Below are 27,691 nucleotides of genomic sequence, written 5' to 3'. Positions count from 1 at the left end.
AGCATTGCACTATTTATAAGCTCCCCCTTTCCACTAGACTGGCAGTCCCATAGGGACAGACTTCGGACTTTATGGTAGTATCCCCTTATCTTTAGGGGATATGTTCCAAGACCCTAGTGGATGCCTGCAACTACAGATAGTACCAAGCCCTATAGGTACTCAGTTTTTCTTATATATATAAACTTTAGTGCCTTCTCCATCTGAAGTAGGCAATTATCATGCATGGTGGCTATAACATTGGCAGTTTCAAGTATGACAGAAAAACTAACACAAATTTCTTTTTCCTTCTCCATAATATTATAGATAGAAGATTTATTCTTATAGCAGATATTAGTAATTTTAGCACATGTTTTCTTCCCTTAAGTCAAGAATCTTCACCTTTGCATTTAAAGGAAGCACTTTATGGCTTTTTTTTTTTTTGGGGTCATCTATGAATTTTCAGCATTACTATTCTTGCACTTTGTGGTCCTTGTTAAGTAAAATAACGAATTTGAACACAAGTACTGCAGTACTGCAACAACTGATCTGATAACTGAGATGGTTACTAAGTGACTAATGGGCAGGTAGCATATACAGTGTGGATACACTGGGCAAAGGGACAATTATGTACTGAGAGGGATGGGGCAGGACAGCATGAGATTTCATCCTGCTACTCAGAATGGCATGCAATTTAAAGCTTATGAAATTTTTATTTCTAGAATTTTTAATTTAATATTCTCAAACCATGACTGACTGCAGGTAGCTGAAACCTCTGAAAGCAAGACCACAGATTAGGGGGGACTGTTCTACTCATTGCTGGAGCCTCAGTGGCCACAGGTGGTAAAACCTTTAGTAAAGGGTTGTTTGTGCATGTTGAATGTCAGAATTCTTTATGTGCAAAATGATTTACTTTTGTTAATCCCTCATCACCGGGGCCCCTAACCTCACTCCACCCTTACTTCCATCTTCTCTGCCTGAAAAAAAACCTCTCTTCACCCATTACTATACTCTTTTTTACATTTAGATGTTCCAAGGTATAGAGTGACTCTACTTCCTTCCATAGGAAGACGTGATTCTAGTCTTCGTAGTCCCCTAAATACCCTATGCTGACCTTTTCTTCACTGAGGCCCAGCTCATTCTACTAGTTCATCTTGTCAAGACTCCATACAGGCCCCAGCTGTAAGAGGTCCCTCTCCTACCACCTAGCAAGTTTTCCAGTGGTAATCCCATTTAAGTGGAGTTGCCTCTGCCTCCCTTCAGATATCCTGCGTCCATTTCATTACATATTAAGTGTAAAATAAAACAGTCTCCCATCTGCAAGAAGCATTCATGAACTCCAACTAACCTGATTCAGAATCTTACCCAACCTTAATCCCATTAATACGTGGTCCTGTCAATTGCATATGATTTGATGTTTTTTCAGTGTTTGCTTTCCCAGGAAATAATATCAGGGCATTACAGATCCAAATCCTCGTCTCTCCCTCTCTGGTCTGTACCAAATACTCAAGCTCCTCCTTCTTTGTTTCCTGGACCAAAAAAACTTGTTCCAGCTCACAGAAGTCTTTGGCTTTAATCTGCCCCTGAGAACTGGGCATTGGACACCATGAACCTAGGAGCAGAAAATCCAATGTAGCCACTGCCTACCTCTCTCTAGGCCTAGCCCACACTGGCCCTACCAGATGGTTTTATAATAATGAGCACTGTGTTATCCAGAAGGTCCTACAATAAACTCTTAAGGAGATTTAAATCTGGAGAGTCTCCCAGAGGCTATTCTTCTCCTTACAAACTTTCATCTAGCATGGCTGGTACCCTTCCCTACACAGGTTCCGGCTCATGTTGCCAGACAAAATACAGGAAATGCAGTTAAATTTGAATTACAGATGAAAAATGAATAAATTTTTATTCTAGTAAGTCCCAAATAGCACATGAAAAATTTTATTTGCTAAATCTGACAATCTTAATTTGTACTTATACTTTGCCTTTATTAAAAAAAATCCCTTCTATACTCATTAATGGGTAAATACAGAGAAAATAGAACATATCACCTGGTCAGAACTTGGGACCCTTGAAAACATTCTTTGTGGTCCCTGTCCCTCACTGATGGATGTCTTCTTACAAGGAGAGGCTTTTAATCATTTTCTTTATAGCTGACTTCAAGTCCCTCACCTTTGCCTAACCTTTCTCACTCCGTTTATAATTCTCTTTCTATGATCACTCTTTCTGCATCATTAAGTTCAACCACTTTGACCCTCTTCCCTTCCCAAGCAATTACCATTCCATTGAATGCTTCACCTTGACTTGCTCTCTTCTGATGCTATATCAAAATGTCTCCTCTTTACAAGTCAATGAACCACATTAAGGAAATACCGAGCAGGTATCTCTAGCTCCAGTTCTTCCAAACTGACCTCAAGGATTGCATTCCTATTCCTAATTCTCCATACTTTCCAACTCCAAGAAATCCTTCCAGAAAAGTCACTCAGGTCTCCGACCTCAGTTCTGATCTGTTCTCCACTACTCTTCATCAGCTAGAGAAGCTCCTAGTTGGAAAAACAAAGGACCAGGCAAAGCCTCCAGTAATTTTCTCAAAAATGAATAAAGCTGGCTTCCTCTGTAGGCCCCTGGGGCATCTCAACCTTTAAGTCCATGTTGTTCCTGGATGTGGCAGTGCATGCCTGTAGTCATAGCTACTTGGGAGGCTGGGCAGAGGACTGCAGATTCAAGGCCAGCCTGGGCCTTGAAGGAAGGACATTAATGAGATTAAGAGAAAGTTGTTAGTGTAAGGATTGATGGTAGGGGGCGGTATGCATTTTGAATTACTAGAGTCATGAATGACATCATTAAACACAGTCATAGTGGTAAAAATGGTAAGTTGCTATTAGTAATACTTAGCAACTTAATAAGTTGCTGTTAATACTTTGCAATTTGTAATGAAAGTATTAGTAAGTAGTCATAAAAGCATTAGTAATTTGTGATAAAAAGGTATTGTATTTTTATCTGGATATCACTTCATTCCACAAGGAAGGAAAGATAGATATGATTGTACCCACTCCACAGAGATGAAAATACCTCTGAAGGATATAAAAATTTCAGGAACCCAGGTTTTCTTTTTCTTCTTACTTTTGTGCTAGGAATTGAACCCTTGCACATGCAAGATCACTGAGATACACCTTCAGCCTTTTATTTTGAGACAGGGTCTTGCTAAGTTGCCCAGATTGGCCTTGAACTTGTGATCCTCCCACCTTGGAACCCAGGTGTCTTGACTTCTGTTCCAGGGTATGCCCTCCTTTCCTGGCACAAAGTTGTTAGCTCTTTTGGGAACTGGCTGGACCCTGGCCAGAAAGCTGCTTTAAGATTTATTCCAATGTCCCTGGAAGGATGTGCTATTGATTGGGGACTGGACAGTGTCAGGCGAGCAGCTCAGTAAGGGAAGGCCTTGGAGTTGGGAGACTTGGGTTTGGATCTGAGCTCTTCTTTATCAGCCTGGATTCTCTCATCTATAACTGAGGATAAGGACAATTACCTTGTAGAGGTGTTGTGAGCTATAATGAGCTGGCATGTATCAAGTGCTGGCACGTAACTGTGAATGTGTATAAACATTATTTGAACAATGACTATAATTGTAGGTTCAGGAACCTAACTGTGTAGAAGAGTTCAAATATATGCAAATTCCACTGAAATCAGGATGAAATGGAGGGGAACAGGTAGTTTTCTAAAGCTACCACAAGGCTTACCAAGTTATAACATTTTTTTTTTTTTAATGACAACAGAAAGTTACAAATTAATATTGGCTTTTTTTTTTAAACCAGGGATTGAACTCAGGGGCACTCTTCTGCTGAGCCACATCCCCAGGCCTGTTTTGTATTTTATTTAGAGACCGGGTCTCACTGAATTGCTTAGTGTCTCACTTTTGCTGAGGCTGGCTTTGAACTCGTGATCTTCCTGCCTCAGCCTCCCCAGCAGCTGGGATTACAGGCGGGTGCCACAGCAGCATGGCTCACTTTTTAAGTGCTGTGTGTCAGGCCCTGTGATAAACCCTCACATGCACATCCTCCTTTAATCTCTCATCACTCTGTGAATTAGGGATTTTTCTTTACTCCATTCTACAGTTAGGCAAACCTTGGCTTAGTGGGGTTAAGAAATCGCCCACAGTCACACATTTCTCAAGTAGTAGGATCAGGATGCAGCAAGTTCCTGCTCTTAGCCACTTGAAGCCCAGTCAAACCATTCTTGCAGATGCTTCTATGGTGTGTGTATGTTCAGTTTAGAGGAAAATTTACCTGGCAGCTATAGTTGTCACCACCGGATGGTGGGCTGACAGGTGACGTTTACATTCTTCTTTATGCCTTACTGAACTGAATGTGCATGTTCTACAGTTTAAAAATGTTTTTCATTTTGATAGCAAACTTTAAAAAATAAGTCAAAATTAGGCTCCTAAAAATGAGAATAGCTAGTCCACAGTGGACAGCAGTAGGGGCAGGGTGGAAAGACACAGATGTAGCATTTTTTTTTATTATTATTATTAGTTGCTCAAAACATTACAAACCTCTTGACATATCATATACCAATGTGAATCTGCAATATGTATACAGGGTAAAAATGGGAGTTCATAATCTGCTTCAATCAAATGTATGAAATATGATATGTCAGATGTAGCATTTTCAAGGTCCATTATAACTAAACTTTCCGGTCCCCCTTCCCCACCCCAGAGAAACCTTCAGAATAAAATGAACTTCTTGAAAATTAAGATTATATCCTCCCTGTGGCCTAAAAGCTCAGGTTCTATTAGCTCAGTCTTTGGGGTGGTAGATCTGAGTTCTAAACTTTGAATGTATTCACAATTTGAGCATGAGCATTACTGACCCAAAGATCTGCAAGTTATGTACTCTGTAACATCAGCAACGAGTTCCTAAAATCTGTTTTCTTTGTTGATCACATTTTCCTTTTGCATGATTATTTATCATTGAGGAACAAACTCTTTCTCTTCCATGGTCATTACTAAGGTTAAAATGATGAAGGATCACCAAAGCAAACATTTGTCTTAACTGTTTGCTCCAAACCCTGCGGTTCCAGGAGAACCGCAATGATAAATTAAGATTCCACGCCCCCTATAAACAGAGCTGGTCTTCAAAGATGACCTCTGGGAGGGAGTAAGGGAATCGAAAGCAAATCGAAGGAACTCAAAAGCAATGACCTTTTCCTGTTTTCCTGCAGTTTGTAACAATGCAGGAGGAGGTAAGAGAGAGATGCCTGTTTTGCTCTCTGCAGCGACCCCTGAGAGCTCTATGGGTCCCCCTAAGTCAGATGATCTGGGGGCTGGAGGAGGTGTGCAGACAAGTCAAGTTAGAGGCTGGCAATGCAGAGGCTGTGCCTCCCTTCCAGACCATAGAGACCACTTGGAAGATGAAGGTAAAGGGCACTCGGGACAGCAATGGCTGGGAGTTCAGCTACATTCCACTCAGGGAGGCCCAGATTGTGTTCACAGGCCTGAGGTCCTGTGAATGCCCCAGAGCTGGATTTCTGCAACAGGGCGGGATGCCCTGACTGGGCTGTCGCATGAGGACGGCAGGGAGGTCTAGTCAAATTTACAGTGATATTGAACTACTAAGTCAATGAAAAACCACTGCTGAGAAACCATGAACTTTTGAAGAATAAGACACCTTAAAAGAGAGACTTCTTGGCTGAGTCTTTGTCCCTGTTTAATCCATTTTCAGAGAACAGTGCCTCCAGACACATTTTTAAAAATCCACCTGCACATTTGCATGAGTGTTTAGCTCTTCGAATTTGGGCGATTTTCTTTTTCAAAAAGAGGTTAGTTTTCAAAGTCTTCCAGACTCTGATTCTAGAGTGAGGCTTGTACAGCTCTCTACAGGTAGTGTTTCCAGATCTACAGGTCTCCTGAGGCCTGGAGAGTCTGGAAACACAGAATTTAATGTTTAATGTTATAGGGCTGGATACATTGGCACACGCCTGTATTCCCAATGGCTCAGGAGGCTGAGGCAGGAGGATTGCAAGTTCAAAGCCAGCCTCAGTGACTTAGCAACTCACTAGATAAGCAAACTAGTGAGACCCTGTCAATGAATGGAACTGGGTAAATAGTCTGTATTCGGCAGTACCTTTAAGGCCAGCCAGGTGGGCAACTGGGAAGGGAATCCAGAAGTCAAGGGGCGGAGAGTCAGAAGAAGCCGAAATGTGTAAAAATGAGCCAGAACCAAGAGAGGGGCCAGGCACCCTCTCCCTGCCTCCAGCCTCCAGCCTGGATAATTCTGCTGACCCACTGGGTTAGCTGGTGTCCATCATCAAGGAACTGAACACCTGTGGAGCTTCTGGTCTGGGAATCAGAGTAGCTAAAGGAGACCAGGGGCAGTAGGGGCTGCAGGCCCAGCCATCACCCCAGGAACCTCACCCTCTGCCCTGGCCAGAGCCAGGGGAGCTGAGGAGGGAGACAGGGAAGGAGCTCAGACAGCTGCTGCTCTACTCCCAAAAGTAAGTTACATCACATTGTCACATTGCCCTTCTGGGCACAGAGAGTGTGGCTGCTGCTTTACTCCTACATTCCACATCTCACCCAAACACCTCCTGTGGCCCACACCAACCTGGAAATGTGCCAGGGAGGGACTTTGGGGAAAAGCATTATAGGCTTGGTCAATTCAACACAAAACCAACCCACCCCAGCCTCCAGCTTCACTATCCAGCTTCTAATCAAGGGCTTTTAGGGCCTCAGACCCAGAGAAAAGCTATGAAAATTTTTATCTCTAACAAGGGACAGAGCAGGGATTGTCAATCCTTTTCTGTAAAAGGGCCAGAGATTAAGTATTTGGGGCTTTGCTGGCCACATATGGTTTCTGTCTCATACTCTTTGTGACCTTTTAAAAATGTAAAAACCATTCTTAGCTGGCAGGTGGGAGTTGCTATCCCCTGGCGAGAAGGTCCTGGTGACGTCTGGAGACCTGGCGGCTTTGACTGGCTCTGCCATCAGTTCCCTGAGATCTAGAGGGAGTCCCTTCACCTCCTAGGCTGGGAGCTTCTCATCAGTATAACAAGCGGGTCCGCCTAGCTCACCACGAAGAATGCACACCCAGGCACCTGAGCCTGAATTCTGTGGGGAGGGACCTACGCTCCTGTATTCTGCTTTAAAAATCCAATACAGATTCTTATCACACAATGAGAATTTACTTCAGTGTACTTTTCCTCTTCTTCCAAAAGTGGATTAGTATGCATGGCTTTTTAAAACAAGCTTGGACCGATTAGGCCTCCTTCTCTAAATGAGGTTTCTAGAGATGATCACAGAAGCCTTTTCACCTGCCCCTCACGTTTTGTCACTGGGGCACCAAGCCACCTGGGTAGCAGAGGTTGCAAAAGAAGGAAGGAGTTAGATTGAGTTGTAGAAATTGTAAAAGTCATTCCTCCCCACACAGAAACAATAAAATTAACCCTACTTTATAGAATCAAAGAAATACACATACACAAATACCATCCGTGTGCTATTTTTTATAATAGCTTTCATCCTATTTTAAAACATACAAGTCAGACTGGTAAATTGGGAACACCAATGTAAAACGCCCCCTCCCCTTTTGCAAACACAGCAGATTATAAAGCACATAACATACAACACTTCTGTTTATTTTTAGGTGGACAATTATGGAAGTTCCAATCTGGGACCCTCCAGGGTTTAAGAAGACATTCTCAGCGACTGATGTGTCTGCCAGAAATAATGGAACTGACTCAGCACCAGTTATAGAAATGGACAAACCCAAGACTTTTTGCTCTGGGTTTGGATCTGAAATGGTAACCAAAGACTTATGTGCTAAAGGCTTGTTTCCCCAGTGTGGCGCTGTTGCGAGGGATTGTGAAATTTAAGAGGTGGGATCTAGTAGGAGGTCTGCAGGTCACTGGGGGCATACTCTCAAAGAGGATTGTGCGACCCTGCTCTCTTTCTCTTTTTTTCCTGCTGCCCAGCTGTAAGTTGGGTGGTTTTGCTCTACCATATGTCCTACCATGATGTGCCACGACAGACCTAATGGATCACGGACTAAAATTTGTACAACTGAACCAAAATAAACCTTTTCTCTTTATAACTTGATTATCTTAGGTATTTGTTATAGCAATAGAAAGCTGATTAACACACTTTCATCTTAAGAAGGAACATTTATTTTATTCAACACATGCTTGCTAAGCTTTCATTATGTGTTATGTGTGTGGTATATATGGTGGTCCAAGACAAGGAAGCTCTTATTTTCCAAGTATAAATGATGAAAAAATATCAGCTCCAGAAATTATTAAAAGAAGACAGTTTATATAACTGTACCTAGATGAACCCTTACCTTCTTACAAAAGGCAGGATCCTGGAGGCTATAACATAAACTCATAAAAACTTTAAATAGAGTGACACAGCACATAGAAAAAAGGCATAGAAGATATTGAGGGATGGTAGCTTGCAGCAATCTCATGTAACAACAATCCAACCAATAATATCCACACACCAGTGATGACAATTCTAATATCATTATCCTTGGATTACGTACACAAAAATGTGTACATATTTGTCTTGGAGTGTCTTACTGTGACACACAGAATGTTCTTTAACTCAAAAGCATCAATGGTGGAGTCCTCTTGACTGGGAAGGGTTAGGAAACACCAATAGATATTCCTGAGAAGTTCAGGATCTTTCTTTTTAATCATTCCTTCAATTAATAACAGAGTGAGAGAAATCTTTCAAGATGGGCTTCCTGGTCACCTTTTTGGATCCTCTACAAGCTGAGGCCATCTACTCCCTTTCAGGCTTGAGATGTCAAAGTGAAAAGTCACCAGGGTTGAGTACCACATAATGTTCTAGGTAGCAGAAAGATACACACAGAGATGTCACCAGAAAGTCACAGCTTAGAGCCATTTTTCTAGCTTTAATTTCTATTGTGTAGTCCAAAATTTGTTTTAAAGAGTATCCATAAACTCAAGAAAACTTTTGCTGCTTCATCTTTGTGCTGTTGCTAGTTGTCATGAAATCACGTGTGCTTCTAGGAGTCCTGTTCAAGCAGAAGCTCTTGGACAGGTGGACTGGTGGTCAGATAGTGATGGAGGAGTGGTGGGCAGTCGCTCCAACTGGTCACATGCTTCTCCAGACCTGGAGACCCACAGAGAAGGACCAATGGGCCAGGGAGATCCTTAGAGCTGTTTCTTTCCTCTTCTTGGCAATGAAACCTGGCTTAGCTCCTGGTGCTGCTTGTTCCTGAAGTTACTTTGTATTAAATGAAACTTATCATCCTGGAAAATGTCCTATAAATGTCCAGCCATCACAATGGATGGTGCATCAGAGGAGAAATAGTGGGCACCCCGTAGAACCTTCTTCCTTTGAGGCACCCCCACAGCTTTGGCATTGCTACCCACAGACAGCTTACCTGTCCTCTCCCTGCCCTGCAGGGCCATGCAGGCCCAGTGTGCATTGGCTGGCCCAGACATCACTGCATGGCCACGGTCCACACATGCGGAGTGTGAGCCAGGTTAGTGTGGCTCCCAGGGTCCCAGCTGAGGTATCATCAGGGTATCCCAGCCCATGTGTTGCTTCCCTGCTCAGGAGGAAAGATGGAAAGCTCTCCTCTAACAGCTTCTCAGGGTGTCTAGAAGTTCCAGGAAATCAGAAAGTATCCACATTTCCTCCTCCACCTTTGCTCCCAGTGGTCACTTTCAAGATGCATACAACAAATGTCTTGACCTTTGATATTTGTCTCATTTCCCCAGCTTGGGGAGGAAGCCTTGTACTGTCCTATTAATCAACCAGGTACAGACATGGCTACTGGTTAACTAGAACCAAGAGTGTTAGCAACACCCTGGCACTGGGTTGGTTAAGACCTGCGTATAGGAGTTGAGGGTAGAGTGGAGGGACAAGGGAAGACCTATAAGACCCTGACATTCCTCAGACCTCTGACCCAGACCTGTCCTCACACAACTAAGTTCGTACTTACTGTACGTTTTCAAAACTGTGGTAAAATATACATCCCATAATATTCACCACTTTAATTTTTCTTAAAGGCACAACATTCATGGTGTCGCGCAACCGTCAGCACAGTACAACCCCACCACTTTTTCATCATCTAGTTCTGAAACTAGTTCAGCCTCCATTAGGTAGCAACTCCAGACTCCCAGCCCCCCGTAACCTCCATTCCATGTTCTCTCTGTATTTGGCTCTTCAAGGATCCTTACATAAGTGAAATCATACATGCTTATCTTTCATAGGTGGCTTATTACACACACACACACACACACACTCACACACATATACATACACACAGAGGACCATGTAAGGACACAGCACAAAGGTAGCCAAGCAGCAAGGCCTCAGAAGAAACCCACCTAGCTCTTGGACCTGCAACCTCTAGGATTGAGAGAAAATAAATTTCTGAACTCCCCTCTGTGATTCTTGGAAGCCCTAATACACTTTATAAGGCTGAAAAAATATGAATGTATATTCCACAGCTTTGTTTATCCATTCATCCATCAATAGATATTTGAGTTGCTTCCACCTTTTGGCTAATGTGAATAATTCAACTATGGACATGGGTATAGATATCTGTTCAAGTTCTTGTTTCAGTTTGGGGTGGTATATATACCTGGAATTAGAATTGCTAGATCATATGGTAATTCTACATTTAAGTTTTAGAGAATACCATCTTGCACACTTCATTTTCCTTGCTATTCATGGTAAAAAGTTGTAGAACAAACGTAAAAAATAGGGCTGGAGTTGTGGCTCAGAGGTAGAGTGATCGCCTGGCATGTGTGAGGCACTGGGTTCGATCCTCAGCACCACATAAAAACAAAATGAAGGTTAAAAAAAATCTAAAAAATAAATAATTTTTAAAAATTTAAAAATGTTTATATAGTATATTAGTTTGGACTCTGAAAATTTTGGCCTTTGTTATATTTTAAGGCAAGTTATCTCCTATTATAATGACAAATTCCTTTAAAAGGCAGAATTGGTTCCTAGTGATTTTTGTTAGTTATTTGGAGTCCCTTATCTTTGCCCAAAGTTTTATTCAGTTTACAGTTCTTCCCACCCTTTGGTTAGTCTTTGTACCACTAAATTCAACTACTGTGACCCATTTTTACTTCTCAAGCAATCACTCTTAAATGTCCACATTACTGTCACTACTATATCTAGTTTAATCCCCCTCGAACATCTCTCTTTCTACTGGTTAATGATCCATGATAAGGAAAAACAGTGGAAGGGAGTTGGGTCTCTGTACCTCATAAATCACCCCAAGGAAGGCCTCCATCCTGTGACTGGGCTGGGTCAACAAAGGCTCTACACTGTTGGGAAACCTTGGTCAGGGGAAGAAAAGACATCTGCACAGGGAGAAATTAGAACCTTTAAATATTGCTGGTGGGGAGTGGTATAGACATTCCAGAAAACAATTTGGCAGCTCCTCAAAAGGTTACCTGTAAAGTTATCATAACTATCAATGCCATTCCTAGGTATGCACCCAAGAAAATGGAAAATACATGCTCACATGAAAACTTGTAAGTTTTATTCATCAGATTTTTATTACTATAATAAAATACCTGAGACAGGCTACTTATAAAGAAAAGGAGGTATATTTAACTCACAGTTTTGGAGGTTCAAAGCCCACGTTCGGATGGCCCCACTGGTTTGGCCTCTGGTGATAGCATCACATCACTGTAGGACCGTGTGTGTGGGGGGGGTGAGAGATCTCTTCTTGATCCAGGAAGGCAGAGAGCTGGCTGGGGCCAGGCTCAGGCTTCTGTAACAATCCTCTTGAGAGGACCTCCAAGAAGTCCCATGAGAACTACTTTAATTCCTCCTAAGAGCAGGACCCTTAATGACCTAAGGACCTCCCACTAGACTGCTTCTTTTAAAGGTTCCTCCACCATCCCAACACCTTGGGCACCAAGCTTCCAGCACATGAACCCTTGAGAGACAAACCACATCCAAAAGAGAGCATGCACCAAGGTTCACAGCATTATTTGTTACAGTCAAAAAGCGGAAGTGACCCCAATGTCCTTCAACTGATAGATGACAAACAACTGTGGCTAAACATCCTCTGAACACTGTTTGGCAACACAAAGGAGCAAAGTTCTAATAAGACAGGCTGCAAAATGAGTGAACACGGACTGCATCAGGCTAGATGAAGGGAGCCCGTGACCGAAGATCACAACCGAAATGCACAGAATGGATTGCAAATCTCTAACAGACAGAAAGGAGATTGGTGGTTCAGGGCCTGGAGAAGAAGGGCGTGAGAAACGACTGGCAATGGGCTGGGACTTCTTTTGAAAAAGAAGAACATCCTAAACTTAGCGACTGGTGATATTTCACTCTGTGAATGTACAGCACCACTTGTACATTTTAAAGGACAAATTTGATCAATATGTGAACTATATCTAAGTAAAGCTCTTATAAGAAAGTTTACTTTAAAAAGTCCTTCATATCCTTATTAGTCACAATTACTCCTACAAAAGGAAGGCAGTTCCTCAAGGCCTAGATTGCAAGCTCCAGACAACAGGGGACCTGCTACGTTTTGTGCGTTAGTATTCCTCTGAGAGGAAGCATCACAGCTAAAACATAGTAGGTGATCAATAAACATCCTTATGTGAATAAGAATATAAAGATATTAAGAAGCGTCTCAGAACCCAGACCTCTTGATTTGGGGTTCTTCTCTTCTACTGTGGTTACGTGTGAAAGACAGTGATGTCAAAAATAAGGAGTGAGGTGCCTGGATCAGGATAAATTTACAGAATTCTCATGCTCCTTACTGGGGACTGACATGCTGTTACTTGTATGGATGTGCTCTCTGCTGGGACAGATATGCTGTTTGTGGGATGAATAGCAGTACAAAGAGCATCCTGGCCATAAAAGACTCAGGTCTTAGAGGCAGGTAAACCTGAGCTTGATCCCAGGCTCCCCCCCTTAGCAACCTGGTAGGTTTGTCCATCTGTCTCAGCCTGCACTTTCCCACTGAAGCATGTAGACAATAATACGGAAATGCTTCCCTCTTGGTATGTGCGTGGTGGAATGCTAATCAGCCACAGAAAAGGTGGAATCCTGTCATTCGTGACAACGTGGATGGAGCTGGAGGACATGCTGAACGAAATGAGCAGGCACAAGAACAGACACTGCATGATCTCATTCATATGTGGAATCTAAAAAGTTCATCTCACAGAAGTTGAGAGTAGAATGGTGGTGACCAGAGACCAGGGACAGAGGGGGAAGGGGGATGGAGGAAAGGTTGAGCAGGGTACTATATTAGGTAGATAGGAGCAGGAAGTTCTGGTGTGCACAGTCGGAGACTACAGATAACACTAATGTACTGCACACCTCAAAAGAAGCCAGAAAAAAGGATTGCAAATATTCTCATCACTAGGAAGTGGCAGATGAGATATATATGTTTAACCTGATTTGAACATTATGATCATAATATAATGTTCAAATTATTGTATATAATGTATACAATTATTATAAAATGTATACAGGTCATATGGTACCTCATAAGTATGTCCAATTATTATGTGCCAATTCAAAAAAACTAATACTTACCTCCTTCCTCATAGGGTTGTTGTAAAAATTAAATGAGAAAAGTACCTGTAATAGATGTTTCCTGTGAACAACAGGTATGTGTGTGTGTGTGTGTGTGTGTGTATATATTTGTGGGGGGGGGTGGGGGGGTTCTGGGGATCAAATTTTGTGGACAATATTTATAAACAATTAAATTGATACTATCTAATGAATAGATAAGTTTCCCAAATATCTCAATTAAAGACTAAAAAGAAATGAAAAAGAAAAAGATGGAGATAGGTCTGTGGTTGTTTGCCGTGGTATTGGGCAAAGTGGAGAAAGCACACCCCCCCCCCCCGCCCCGCCCAGTTCCCACACCCCAGCAGCCACCAGCCAAGTTCTGGGAGGATAAAAGAGATGAGACAGGAAGCACCTCACCTCCTCTTGAGAGAGAAGGTCACAGCCAATTATACCCATGTCAGCAGAATACTTTTTCTTTCTGTTTTATAGTGGTGCTACATTTAATTCCTTGTTTTTCTAATTAAAAAGGAGCACATGCCCATAAAAATGCAAATGATGTCCAAGTACATCAAGTAATTGAAGGCCAACTGAACCTGAACCGGTTCCCAACAGAAGCAGTAACCTCAGGTCTTCCTGTTTATTAAAAGGAAAAATAAAAGCTTTCATTTTTGCCTGATACCTGTTAATGACATGTCTATAGAAACAAGAAACAAAGCTAGAAAAGAATCTACAATTGGTGGGTGGAAAGAGGAATTGTAATTGTTTCAGCTGTAATATATACAGAGCACCCAGCAAGCGCATTGCAGGGATTCAATAAATGGTAATGATTCCTTCAAACACCCACTTCCTAAAATGCTCCGTCGGTACAGTGCTCTGCTCGCTACCATGCAATAAACTTAATTGAATAGTGCCCTCCAGAGGCCACTGGGAATTCATCTGCTGACAGATGAAGGACCGTCTGGAGGAAGAGAAACACAATTTAGTTTTCTTTTAAAGATTTATGTGGAATCAGCACTCACTTGGGCTTGGTGTGCTAGGGCTTATTAGAACCTGACCAGCTGTCTGATTTGTCCCCCACCAGCAACCTTTTGGCCAGGCTTATCTGTTTACAAGGATACTTTGTGAGGACACACAAGTCTCATGGAATCAAGTCCGGGTAGGCACTGTGGGAACCTGTGCTGGGAACTGCAAGTCCCCTGGCCCCTGGAAGCACTATCCCATACTTTATACCTGGGGACATTCTCTTTATCCTGCATCTGTGTTCCTGTAAAGGAATAGGTTTCCTCCTGATGTCTGTCCTTCTTTAACTCTAGTGTGTGCATGTGGCTCTGGCTCTTTCTGGACCAGATTTTGGACCTCATTCCACTTGAACTTTCAGCATGGTTGCTCCAAATTCCCAGGAGATAAAACTGATTGCCAATAGTGCCAAAGGCTGGATTTAGTTTATCTACCCCTGATTGATGGCCAGTGGGTGGAAGCGGGGCTGTTGGGGCTGTTGGGTATGTGTGTGTGTGTGTGTGTGTGTGTGTGTGCGCGCGCGTGCGCGCGTAGGGAAAAAGGGCTGGAGTAACATGATACCAAACAAATGGCCTTTTTCTACTGACCATGTACCACGATGAACTCCACTAAGGGCTTTAAAATTGTCTCATTTGATCCCCACAAATCTCCTGTGGAATTTGATTCTGTCACTGCCCACTTTCAGAAGTGACTGCTGGTCACATTTGCATATTTTTCCAATGATTTTTCTGATGCATTTTATTCGCATTTTAAAGATGAGGGAACCAAAGTTTAGACAGGTTGAGTCAAGGTTTAAGCCGAGGCAGGGAATAGTTAGGCTACTCCCACTGACCCCTGTCTCCCCCAAGTGCAGACCCTATGGCAGGCAGATAATGGGGCTGGCGCAGGAGAAACATCACAACTGGTCTTGTTCTCAGGGAGGTTATAATCTGGCTAAGGGAGACAAGATTTCCACATGTGAATCAAGGAGTAAATGACATGAGAGGAATTAAGTACTTTATTGTCTGTTTCCATTTTATTAGTTTTCTCCTGCTGTGCAACAAAGTGCCATAAATGCACAGACTTTGGGGCTTCCCCCGCTTATTAGCTCTGAATTCCGCAGGTGAGGAGCAGCCACAGACTGCCTGGGCTCTCGGCTCAGCATTGCTAAGACTGGCATGAGGTGTTGGCCTGGGCTGCCAATAATCTCATCTGGGGCTCAGGGACCTCTTCCAAGCTCACCAGCTGTTGGCAGGGTTTGGTTCTTTGAGTTGTAGGACTGAGGTCTCAGTTTCCTTGCCAGATGCCAGCCAGGAACTGCTCTCTGCTCCGAGGCTGCATCCTTCCATCTGTTGCTCATGATGGGGACATTTACTTTCCTCCAGCAAACAAACAAGAGAACCCTTAGGGGGAAATAACCAAACTCCTTGATCAACTAAGTACAGATTTTTAAAAAAAAAAAATCATACATAAATGTAAATTTGTGATGTCCAATCTGGAAATGGCTCGGTATACTGTTGCTCAAACATTATTGGTAGTGGAATAATCTGGTAAAAACAATTTATGAAAAGCAATTTGACAAAAATGTCCTTTTGACACAATAACGTCATTCCAAGAAATGTGTCTAAAGAGGACGGTCAAAGGGGGAAAAGGCCATGGTACAAACATTTTAGATGCAATGTTAAGTATAATATTGAAAGACTGGCAGTGGCAGAAAGAGCATGCTCGCCTAGATTATTGAAGAGCATACCTTGAGACCATTTAATTAGGAGGAACATGTTTAAATGTGTTAAGTGAAAAAAGGATCAAACAGAATTCTGCATGTAGCATGATCCCATATTTTAAAGATACTAGAGTGTTGGGGAAGCTATGAGGGAAAGCAGTACTTTTTATATATAAAGTCAATTGGGATGCAATTTGCAGTGTGAGTAATAAATTTAACAAGTGATTTGTTTGAGGATCCCACTTCTAGAATTTATCCTTCACATACATTTGTACATGTGAACATAAAATTGACTGCAGACTTGTTAAAACTGCAAAAGAAAACTGTACAATACAACACCCATTAATTGGTGACTGATTAAAATCACATTGGCAACCTTTAGTGGACTATTATATAGCTGTTCAAAAGTGAAAGACAAAACAGAATGATCTTCTGACTTGAAACAATCTCTAAAATAGGTTTTTAAGTTAAAATAGTTAAGATGCAGAACAGTATGACAGTGTGCTCTCACTAGAGAAAATATAGCCAATATGCACTTGTATATGCTTAGAGAATTCTTGAAAAGGAACTCTAAAACCAGTAAGAGTGTTGCTTTGGGGTGCAGTAATTGATAGGGACAAGAGAGTGGGAGTCTGAATTAAGGAAACTTCTCTTTCGTAGCCCTTATTTTTGGTACCTTTTTAGTGACTCATGGATAAGTAGCTCTATTTCATTACTGAAACAGAACCAAGCACATTCTCTTAAATCATGTAATCCATAAACCTACTTCACATGAAAATCAGCAGTACTTTTGCCCAACTGCATAGCAAATTCCCAACACTGCAGCACTCTCTCTTTAAAACTTCAGTGATGTTTCTGAGCATCTTCCAAAAGAAATTGCTGACAACAAAACCATGCAGTTTATTTTGTACCTATATTGTTTTCCATGTATTAGTCTAGCTATTTTACCACACCAGGAAGAATGAGTGTTTTCCTGATGGTATGTGGCTTTTTGTGATAAGCAATTAAGTTAAAAAAAAAAAAAAAAAAAACAACACCCTCATGACAGGCTCTTAAATATTCAGTTTAGTAAAATTCTGGACTAGATTTAGTATTGCATAATTTTAAACATTGCTAGAATATTTTAAACTATTTGCATCCCTGTTGTGCATATTTAGATTTTAAATATCTTGCTATTCATGATGGCCTCATACCATCACTAAGTAGTATCTCAATACATAATCTATATATAGGCGGAACTTTTTCTTTAATGATAGTGGTTATAAATTTGTACTTCATATAGACTCTTGCTAGCTCCCAATGTTATCTTTTTGTCTGACTTCTTGGCAATATGAACAGGCTGTTTCATTTCATAATGTGGCCAAGGACATACTGGCAGAAAGAGAAGTGTTAGTTAACTAAGCCATGTTCTTATTGTTTGCTTGTGTCTGCATTCATTGCATTCTTTTTAATCCTCTTTTTCCATTCTAGAATTTCTTTATTTTATCTGCCCATTTTGTGAAGGTTGATAAGTTAAAACAAAGTCATTTAATCCATAAACCTACTTCACTGAGTGGACCTACATCAACTACAGTCCTTTGAAATAAGTCAGAAGTGAATTAAGCAGTGATGGCCTTTTGTGGATCTCTCCCCCTTTCCTCACAATACATCACAGGTCATACAGGACAAGGGACCTTCTGATGTACCCATTGAATAAGGAGGTTGTCGTCAATCCATACTGAAAATATTAGTCGAGCTCAATTTCTTATTTTTTTAAGATAAAAAATATACTTCAGGATGCAAATATTTTTTCTGCTTCCCCATGGATCTTCTTGGGCTTTCCACTTTGGCAATCTCTGTGCTAGGGCATGAGCCATTTTTAGGTGGACCACCATGGAAGTCCTTTCTGTCTACATTGCTGGGTTAGAAAAGGACTGCAGAAAAGTACACTTGGACTTCTGAAAACCCAGGAGTCGGGAAAAACAAGAACTGCCACGCAATTCGACAGAGGCTTGTACTTTCCAAGTGGAAGTTTTAGGGATACACACTTTCCATCTCCTACCCCAGGATAGTTAGAACATCTTTCGGGGACATTTGAGAATACACATCTGGGATCCCACGGGTCAAGAGCGTCTTAATAAAATCCCAGTCCCATTTAAACCATCTGATCTTAGACCTTGTATTCCAGCCTTGGAAATAACCCAGACTTTGTCTTCTTCTCTCTCCCCAAAGGGAAAAGGCTCATTTTAAGGCCAAGGGACATTATAAATGACAGAGTCATCGTTTCCCGTTTCCTTGGTGAAGAAAGCCCTGCATAGGCACCTGTGGGATGAGTTGGCTGTTAGACCTATGTAACAGGGCTGGCATCTGAGTCTAAGAATCAAAGATGGCAGAATCCACAAGATACGCCACACCTTTGTGTACTACTCTGTGCATTTCAACATTGTTATGACGTCCCCCTAAAAGCTACTAGTAGTTATGTCTCCATGAACATTTTAAATTAGCATGATTTAAACTCACGTCCTCAAAATCTTTGGAGGAAGATCACATTTCAAAGAAGAATCTCATGGAGAAATCAAACTATATAAAAACAACTCCTTCTCCTTCTCCTTCTCATGGTATTGGGAATGAGGTACTCTACTACTGAGCCACACCCCCAGCCCTTTAATTTTTTTTTTTTTTTTTAATTTTGAGACAGGGTCTAAGTTGCCCAGGCTGGGCCTTGAACTTGTGATCCTCCTGCCTCAGCCTCCCATGTAGTTGGGATTATAGTGGTGCACCACTGCACCTGGCTTAAAACCTATATTTTATTTTATACAGTCCTGGGGACCAAACCAAGGGCCTCTCACATGCCAGGCTAGTACTCTACCGCTGAACTAGATCCCGGCCTTTGTTTTATTTTAAATTGTATCAAGTGATATATATTTGGGCCCTTAAGGCATCAGGTTTTATTGCTCTCCAGAAGGCAGCCACCCTCAGCTGAACAACAGAAGACAGGGGCTCAAGTCATTTTATTTCTGTGTTGGCAAGTCGGGGTAGGATGAAAGCAAAGCCAAGCGATGTGGTTACCTCCACTTCGGAAGGGACAGACCAGAGGTGAACCAGTGCCAAAGCTTGGAATTCAAAGCTCTTTTGGGGAAAAAAAAAAAAAGCTTGAGAGTCATGAGGGGGCATTTGGTACTCAAATGAGAGAATAAAAATGCTTGTAACTTATTTAATACCTGGACATGAAAGGTGAGGTAGAAGTCAAGATTCCTGAAAACGGCCCAGGGGTACCCATAAACAGAAGTTTCTGAAGCCAGAGCTAACACCATAATCACACTAAGACACTTTGATCTTTTTTTCTCTTTACGGTTTACAATTATAATCTGTGGAAGTAATATTAACCCTTTAAAAGTGAGTGTCTTAAGTGAGATATTTGGTTTTCCACCTTCCAGGGCAGGAGTCTGTCACCTAGCGGTGGCTGAAATACCCCATTCAGGTCTGATGTGGGTACCATCAGAGAAGCAGGTCACTGGAATAAAAATCAAAGAGCATCTGTGGATGTAGCCCTGAACTTCCACCCTTAAATAATGAGAAGTCTATCCTTTTAATGTAAACTATCCCATCATAAGTGGGCCCTCAGAAACCTCTCTGTAAGTGGCTGGGATGATGATCTGGGCTGTGACAATGATCTTGGTGTGCCAACACTGCCCGTTTTCTAACAGAACCCCCCCCCACCACCCATTGACTGGCATCCTGTTAGTTGCTGCCACTCACACTTTCCCTGGAAACTCCCTGATTCCCGAGGCTCGAGTTAGAGAAACCAGGTAAGATTCATTTTAATTAATTCCATCAGCCACAAAGAGCTTGTTGGATCACTCCTCATCTACTACCAGTGGGGGGACCTCAGGACCAGGGTGTGTTAGGAGGGATGGAGCGACTTCCTGGGCAACACGAGAACATCAGTCAGAGGAGGGCATGGCGCCTGCAGATGGCTAAGAAGTTGCCATTCTAGGGAGAGACGTGAAGGCCAAAAGCATCACTGTAATGGCACAGTTGTGAAGCACACACCGTTCAATGAATCCCACGCCTGACCTCAACTCCCAGCACTTTCCCAAGCACTGTGCTCGATTTCCACCACAAGGTGGCAGGCGATGGCCCTCTGATCCTCTGATCCTCTGCAGCCTTGCCCTGGTGGCACTCAGAGCCAGAGTAGTGCCAGCTCCAGCTGTGACTTCCAGCTCTCAGTTACACCTTTCATGAAGTTGCTATATGCAAAACTCTTGTTAAGAATGGAAGGTTCTAGATGCAATCCCCACCCACTCACAGAACACATAAAACAAACTGATTTCTGTTTTCATTATAAATAATAAACTATACAAAAAAAATCTCCTAATTTTATTGGTTCCTATTTACAGTGTTAAGGAGAAAGTTCTGGAATCCAAGTCAGAGGGCATGAATTCCAGTCCTTGCTCTTCTCTACGAAGACACTTGACCTCAGGAAGCCACTTCCCCAAGCCTTGATTTCCTCCTTGCCACAATGAGAAAACAGGACTTGGGTGAACTCTGGGACACCCTCCAGAAACCCAGGCATGAAACAAAATAGCATGAGGAGAGAGCAGGCGGAAAAGAATGAAGTAGGGTGCAAATGTACGGTCCTGCAACGCTTCATTTACACCACGTCCTCGGGGAATGGGCTGTTCCACATGGTGAGTTTTCCAGATAATTGAATTTTAAATGCTGAAGCTTGTTTTTCTTTTAACCTTCTGTAATGGAAATCTTTCTAAAGTGTATTACACGCTTCTTTGGCTTTTTAAACAGTATGCTGAGTATAATTTAGCCTTTCCTTAATGTCCCTGGGTCATCAGGATGACCATCTCTTACACCTGTATAGTGCTTCGTGGAACATCAGGTACTCTGGGCACATTCAGGTGGGCAGGCCCCAGAGACTAGAATAAAGCTCTAACTGACCACTCTTCCTCTCTGTTGCCTATATCACTCTCTGTGTCATTTCTCCAAGTAACACCTTCTTGCAGCCTCTTGAAACTCTGTTTCAAATCTGCTATAATCCAGACAGAACTCTAGGTTGCCATGGGTAACCGGAGTCTAAGCTGGAACCAACCCTAAATTTAATTTTACACACAATTTCAAGGCAACGGGGGACCGTGCTGAAGGTTACTTCTGGCCAGGGCTGATACTCGGCTAGTCCTTCCAGCATGGAACTCTTGTGGGCCAGGCAGCTTGTCCCTCTGACCCCCTGCCTGCCCCTGAACCTGGCTCTTCTGGGACCACACACTCCTCACACTCCAGTACTCTCTGGCCAGTGGGCTCAGGGACACTGTTTCTACAAATGCCAGGGTCCTTTCCAAGTGGTTGGTGCCATGCCACACCAGTTGTGCAAAACAGTAGTGCCCTTACCCATAGTTTCAGTTATTTGTGGCCAACCACGATCCCAAAATACAGTTCAGTACAGTAAGATATTTTGAGAGAGGGAGAGACCACATTCACATAACTTTTATTATAGTAAACTGTTATAATTATTCTATTTGATCATTACTTATGGTGGCTAATCTCTTACTGTGCCTAATTTAAAACTTTGTCATTGGTACCTATAGGACAAAGCATAGTATGTACAGGGTTCAGTACTACCCCTGGCTTCAGGCATCCACCGAGGGTCTTAGAATGCACCCCATGGATGAAGGGGGACTACTGTAATTTGATTATCTCCCCAGTTTGGGGACAGAAGCTTTTTCTTTGTCTCTCTGTGAACTGACTGGCAGCATTTGAGGCTTTTTCTCTTTTTCAAAACTCAAAGGCCTTTTCTCATTTGCAGGATGTGCTCTGGGTTCAGGTTGCCTGAGGTCCACTGGGTGGGTGTGAAAAGCTATTTTGACTGAACATCTACCGTGTGCCAGATGCTGTACTCAGTACATCGAGTAAATCATCTTTGCTCGTCCACTACACGGCCCTATTAAGGAAACGGAATCCACCTCCACAGTCACACGGCCAACAAGCAGTTCTGGAAGCCGGAGCCATCTCTCTTGGGCCTGAGTCCTCTGCACTCTGCTCTGTTCATGTTTATTAATGTATGAAAATGCCCAAAGTTCACATTCTGAAAAAAAATAAATAAATTCTAAAAGTGAAACGTGGGCCCTTCTACTTTTTAGAAAAGTCTATTTGTTTTGGTTTTGGTGTGTGGGTTTCATTTTAATTAATTCCACATTTCCTTACCAATTTGGAACAATCTGTCCTCAGGGAACAGATCTGGTTTACTTATAGAAAGCTAGTGGAGGGAGTAACTGGGATTACAAAGTATTCCTTGTAGGAACTAAGCTAAAAACCTTTGCAGTTCTTTTGCACCAAACAGAGGTAAATAGAACATTCCAGAAAACACTATCTGCCTCAGAGGGTGGTGATAGAGCTCACAAACAGAACCTTCTTCGGATGTGTTATGGGCTTTGGCTGCAAGATGGGGTGTGTGACATCAAACACAACTGATGTCCTTCCCCCATCCTAGAAAGTTCTCTGGAAGTTCACACCAGGATAAAGTCATTATCACTGATATGGAACAAGGACCTCCCAGAAGTCCTCCAGGAGCCTAGCACCCAGCTGTGGACCTCAGGTGTGTGGGCCAGTTGAGAAGGCAGGAATAGTGCCTGTAATTCAGGGGCAGTTATGGATTCAGTTCTCCTAAGGGTCTGGGGCACAGAAGGCTGTCGAACCCACTCAAGTCTATGAATTTCCTGTTCTTTCCTCAGAGGTGGACATTCCAAATTGATCTAAACTAATTTTCGAAAGAAGCAATCTATGACCTCATCTTGCACATGGTGCACCTGATCCTCCCACGCTGAGCACACGTAATTCTCAGTGTCCTTTCCAAAAACACACAGTGCTCTAAAGGAACCTGTGGCAGGGAGAAAATTGAAACTTGACTTGATATAAGGTGACTGGTCAAAGTATCTCCTGTGTCAGTTTCCTAAGGCTGCCGTTGTGATAGTAGGATCAAATGTGACTCCATTTTGTTTTATGACTTCATCTTGTAAAACAACCATGCCAAGTAGAAGAGTCATGACTGGGGCAAGATGTTCATTTCCTTTTGCTATAGAAACCTTTAAGAACACAGAACTACCTAATGGGGCATTGTTTCTGTAACTAGGGTAACGGGATTCTATAACTGGGGTGATTGGGCTAACTGTGATTGGTTAGGCTTCCCTCCGCTTGACTGCACTGTCCCGCTTCTATAACCTGGCTTGCTTGCGTTGGCTAGACCCCCTGAACATCCCTTTTGAGGTTTACAGGCTTATAAGGAGTGCCCTTGCAATTGTTCGGGGCTGATCAGGGGAACAGCTTTATGTTCTGGTCAGCCACCACCGGTGCGCTTCAATAAAGGCTTGATTCGATTATACGGAGTGGTCTGGAAGTCAGTTTATGAAACCCTGGGACGAAGCTTTAACTCTAACACCATAACAAAGCACCACAAATGGGGTGGCCTAAGAAACAGAAATGTGTTATTTCATAGTTCTAGAGTCTTGAAGTCCAAGATCAAGGATACAGCAGGGCCATACTCCCCTGGTGCAGGGAAAGATCTGTTCCAGGGCTCTCTCCCGGCTTCTGGTAATTCTCTGTCATGCAGCAGCAGAACTTCAGTCTTCACTTAGCATTCTCCTTGTGTCTGTGTCCAAATGTGCCTTTTATAATGACACCAGTCAGATTGCATTAGGGGCCACCCTACTCTAGTATGACCTCATCTTAACTCATCACATCTGCTACGGAGCTACTTCCTGATAAGGTTGCCTTCTGAGGTCCTGAGGATTTGGACTTTGACATATGAATTTTGGGGGATAACTGATAATATCATCGAAGATAATTCTGAACTTAAAATCAAATTCAAGAGAGGGAACAGACCAAATTGCCCAAAAGAATGCCTCATGTTATAGATGATTTCATCAGATTGGCAGTGTGGGCAAGGAGTCGGTGTGTTGGCCCCTGAAATTTGTTGCTTACAAATAATGATGAAGAGGCTGAGGGGGCTGTTGGCTGAGGAGCAGGGAAATACCTTGGGTCCCTACAAAACCCCAATTTCTGATCACCACTCTTTTAAGATAAAATCCACATGGGTAGTTGGAAATTCTGGTGTTGATAGAAACAGTCAGTTACAATGATTGAAAAAGAAACATTTTGAGAACATTTCAAACACTTTAAACTCCCCACTACAATTTGTCTTCCTTATTCATGAGGATTCTACCAACTGTGGATCCAAAATATTAAAAGGAAAAGAGCATGAACAGGCAGTGTGTGTGTGTGTGTGTGTGTGTGTGTGTGTGTGTCTGGAACAAAGGATTGCACTGAGGGGTGCTTTACAAACTGAGTCACATCCCCAGCCCTTTTGATTTTATTTTGAGATAAGGTCTTGTTAAGTTGCTGAGGCTGGCTTCTAATTTGCCATCCTCCTGCCTCAGCCTCCAGAATATCTGGGATTACAGGCCACACCTGGCCAGTCTTTTTTCTTGTTATTATACCCTATAGAGTACAGAAGAACCACTATATGCCATTTCCATTCTGTTAGGTATTATAAGTAAACAAAAATTATTTAAAGTTTATAGAAATTATGCAAATATGACACCACTGTATGTAAAGGACTTGAGAATTCTTGGATTTTAGAATACACTGGGGGTCCTGGAACCAATACCCATCAGAAAAGGAGGAACAACTGTACCCAAATCTCAAAGAGATTCTACCCTAAAGCTAGATGTAATTTGCCAAAGGGATTCTGCTTGCTTTGAATGTGGTTTGTCCCCCAAAGATTTATGTGTTGAAGCTTTGATCCCTAGTATGGCAATGTTGGGAGGGGGTGTGGACTATTAACAGGTGGGGACCTAGTGGGAGGTTGGGATTGGGGTGACTGTGGGACTCCAGTCTCTTGCCTGCTTCCCATCTGGTGGCATGCTTTTCCCCCTCACCCATCTGTTCCTGTCATGACACCATCTACCATTAGGCCCTCACCAGAATCTGAACCAATGGACTGTCCAATCTTGGACTTTCAGAACTTTTAACTAAATAAACTCTTTTCTTCATAAGTAGTCTCTGTCAGATATTTCAATTATAGTAATGTAAATTAAACTAACAGTCCCCCCCCCCCCCCCGCAGTACTGGGGATTGAACCTAGATGTGCACTACCACCTTTCTACTTTTAAATTTGAGATGGGGTCTAAATTGCACAGGCTAACCTTGAACTTGTGATCCTCTTGTCTCAAACTCCTGAGTAGTAGGATCACAGGTGTGTGCTACCATGACTGGCCTAATACAGGGTGTGTATAAAAATTGAATTTCCTTTGATAAATGGCTTCTGTTTTCCTTTTTTTTTTTTGGGTAGATGGAAGCCTTATTAATTTGTTCTAGTAATTTCCTTGCTGGTGTCTGCAATTATGCTAAGGAGGTATTTGGTGCAGCTATAAACCATCCATGAAATTGTGCACAGGCCACAAAACAACAAAGTATAGCTCAGTGGTCAGGAGCACAGACTGTGGTGCAGACAGACACTGGTTCAAGTCTGTTTTGGTCTCTTACGTCAGTGACCTTGAACAAGATACATGAAGCTGAGTTTTCTCATCTAAGCTGTCCTCTGGAGGTGGGTATGAAGTGAGATACTGGCTGGCAGATGCCCACTGCAGTAGACCCAGCTCAATAAATGTTATCTCATAATTATTCAAGAGAGCTAAGAAGTGAACCTTGAAAAAGAATCAATCTTGTCCCCTCCTCTTCTAACTCAATGTGGCTTTTCTCATACTCCTTTCACATCCTGTTCCCTCTCTTTCTTATCCCAAGTTACAGGGGAAAACAGAAATACCATGAATAAGTGAAGAAAGAGAACAAAGAAATACAGAGAAACTTGGACTCAGTGTATTCTTCCCTTAGAGGAAGAATACAGGGCCCACGGCTGCAGCTGCAGACTCGCCCTTCAGACCCAAGCGGACCACGGGTGGGTCCAGCCCCTGTGCCGGCCGGCGCCCCGCCCACTCACCTGGCCCCGCTGACGTCCACTCCGACCATCAGCTGCCCGTTGAGGGAGAGAATCTCGTCCCGCAGCCGGACCTTCCCGCTCTTGCCCGCGGGGCTGTTCTTCCTCAGCTCTGTCACCCAGATACAGCCCACGTCCAGCACGGGGCCCTGGTGGGTCTTCCTCTTCTTGCCTCCTCTGCGCTTTTCACCGTAGTCCCCGAAAACAGGGATGTTCCCAAAACTGAGGCCGACGGTCTCTGTGTCCCCCAGCTGCTTGGTGAGGTACACAGTACAGATCTCCATTTCTGGAGGGCTGAGGTCGGGGGGCACCGCACTCTCATCCACGGCCAAGTTCAGCTGGATGTACTCCTGCAGTTTCTGGATGGCCGCGTGGCAGAGCCGCTGCTCGGGCCCGTCCCCGCCCTCCCGCAGGCTGTTCTGCAGCCACTGGTAGAGGAGGGGCAGGTGCAGCACGGCATTGTCCTGGGTGATGGGCATGGTGCTCACTCCCGGACACCCGCATCATGAAAGGTCCTGCGGCTGGGGGCCGGACCCCGTGGGGCCCCACGTCCCTTGGGAACCCTGGCTGTCATCAGCTGTGCCTGTGTTCATGTTGAGGCTGGCAGATGAGCCTAGGGACGCCTACTCAAGACTGGCCCGTTGACCTTGGCAAGAAGAGGACAGGACACAATTAGGAAAACCCAGGAACGATGGCTCTGGGTGCTCCTCAGGGGAAGGGAGGTCATAGCCAACAAGTCCTTGCTGAGTTCATTTCACAGCAGGGTCCATACACGTCCCATGGAAGCTGGGTATTCCTGCAGCAGCAACAGTGTGTCCTTTCCTGGGCTCATTGGCATCTAGGAAAGGAAGAGGAAACAAACAAACAAACAAAAAATCAAAATAGTGAGCCTGGTGGCACAGGACACAAGGCCCCTGGGCTTTGGGAGGACCATGTTTGCTTTTCCAGTCGGAACCTAAGGCCTCTCTCCATCCCCCAGTGTGGCTCCCTCCACACCCATGCAAATACACACTTCTTTCAGGCAGAAGCTTCTGGAACTCTGACCTTCTCTAGGAAGTGTCCCTGATCAGCAAAGAAGTGAGATGCTTTTTGCTACATCAACCCCCACCAACATACCATCTAACTCACAACCAACTGGAAGGCAGTGTGGAAAGCTCCCCTGGAAGGTCACAGAGAGTTCTGGACCAGTGTCCACTCTGTTGACAATAATGTCACCTCTCCTGAAGATGCATGACTTAACTGAAAGAAGATCCAAGAAAGCTGACAGATTTCAACAGTGTGGTAATAGATTACCTCAGTAACCAAAGCATCTATTTTGAATGCTAAGGCTGTCAGCTTCAAGCTACTCAAAACTGATTTAAATTACCATGGCTATTTGTTTGAGATGGGAATCTAATTGGAGAATTGCATGTGATAGATTGGACTGCCACAGTGGGCCTCAGTGGCCAGAGTTCTGCTCACAAATGAAATGAACTGTATTTGGAAGACTATAGCA

General features: G+C 43.2%; 1 protein-coding gene across 1 annotated transcript in view; it reads right to left on the bottom strand.

Annotated features, from left to right (window-relative positions):
- Window positions 1–26,831, bottom strand: part of Pdzd2 (PDZ domain containing 2) — a 234,053-nt gene extending 207,222 nt beyond the window's left edge. Inside the window, exon 1 of the mRNA XM_027936223.2 lies at window positions 26,200–26,831. Coding sequence (XP_027792024.2) covers window positions 26,200–26,675 — 476 coding nt within the window. The 5' untranslated portion in view covers window positions 26,676–26,831. The remainder of the gene's footprint in view (window positions 1–26,199) is intronic.
- Between the last annotated feature and the right edge of the window lie 860 nt (window positions 26,832–27,691).

Source organism: Marmota flaviventris, chromosome 5 (genome assembly GCF_047511675.1).
Source record: "Marmota flaviventris isolate mMarFla1 chromosome 5, mMarFla1.hap1, whole genome shotgun sequence".
Lineage (NCBI taxonomy): Eukaryota > Metazoa > Chordata > Mammalia > Rodentia > Sciuridae > Marmota > Marmota flaviventris.
The sequence above is the reverse complement of the archived record's forward strand: the minus strand, read 5'-3'. Positions and strand labels throughout refer to the sequence as shown.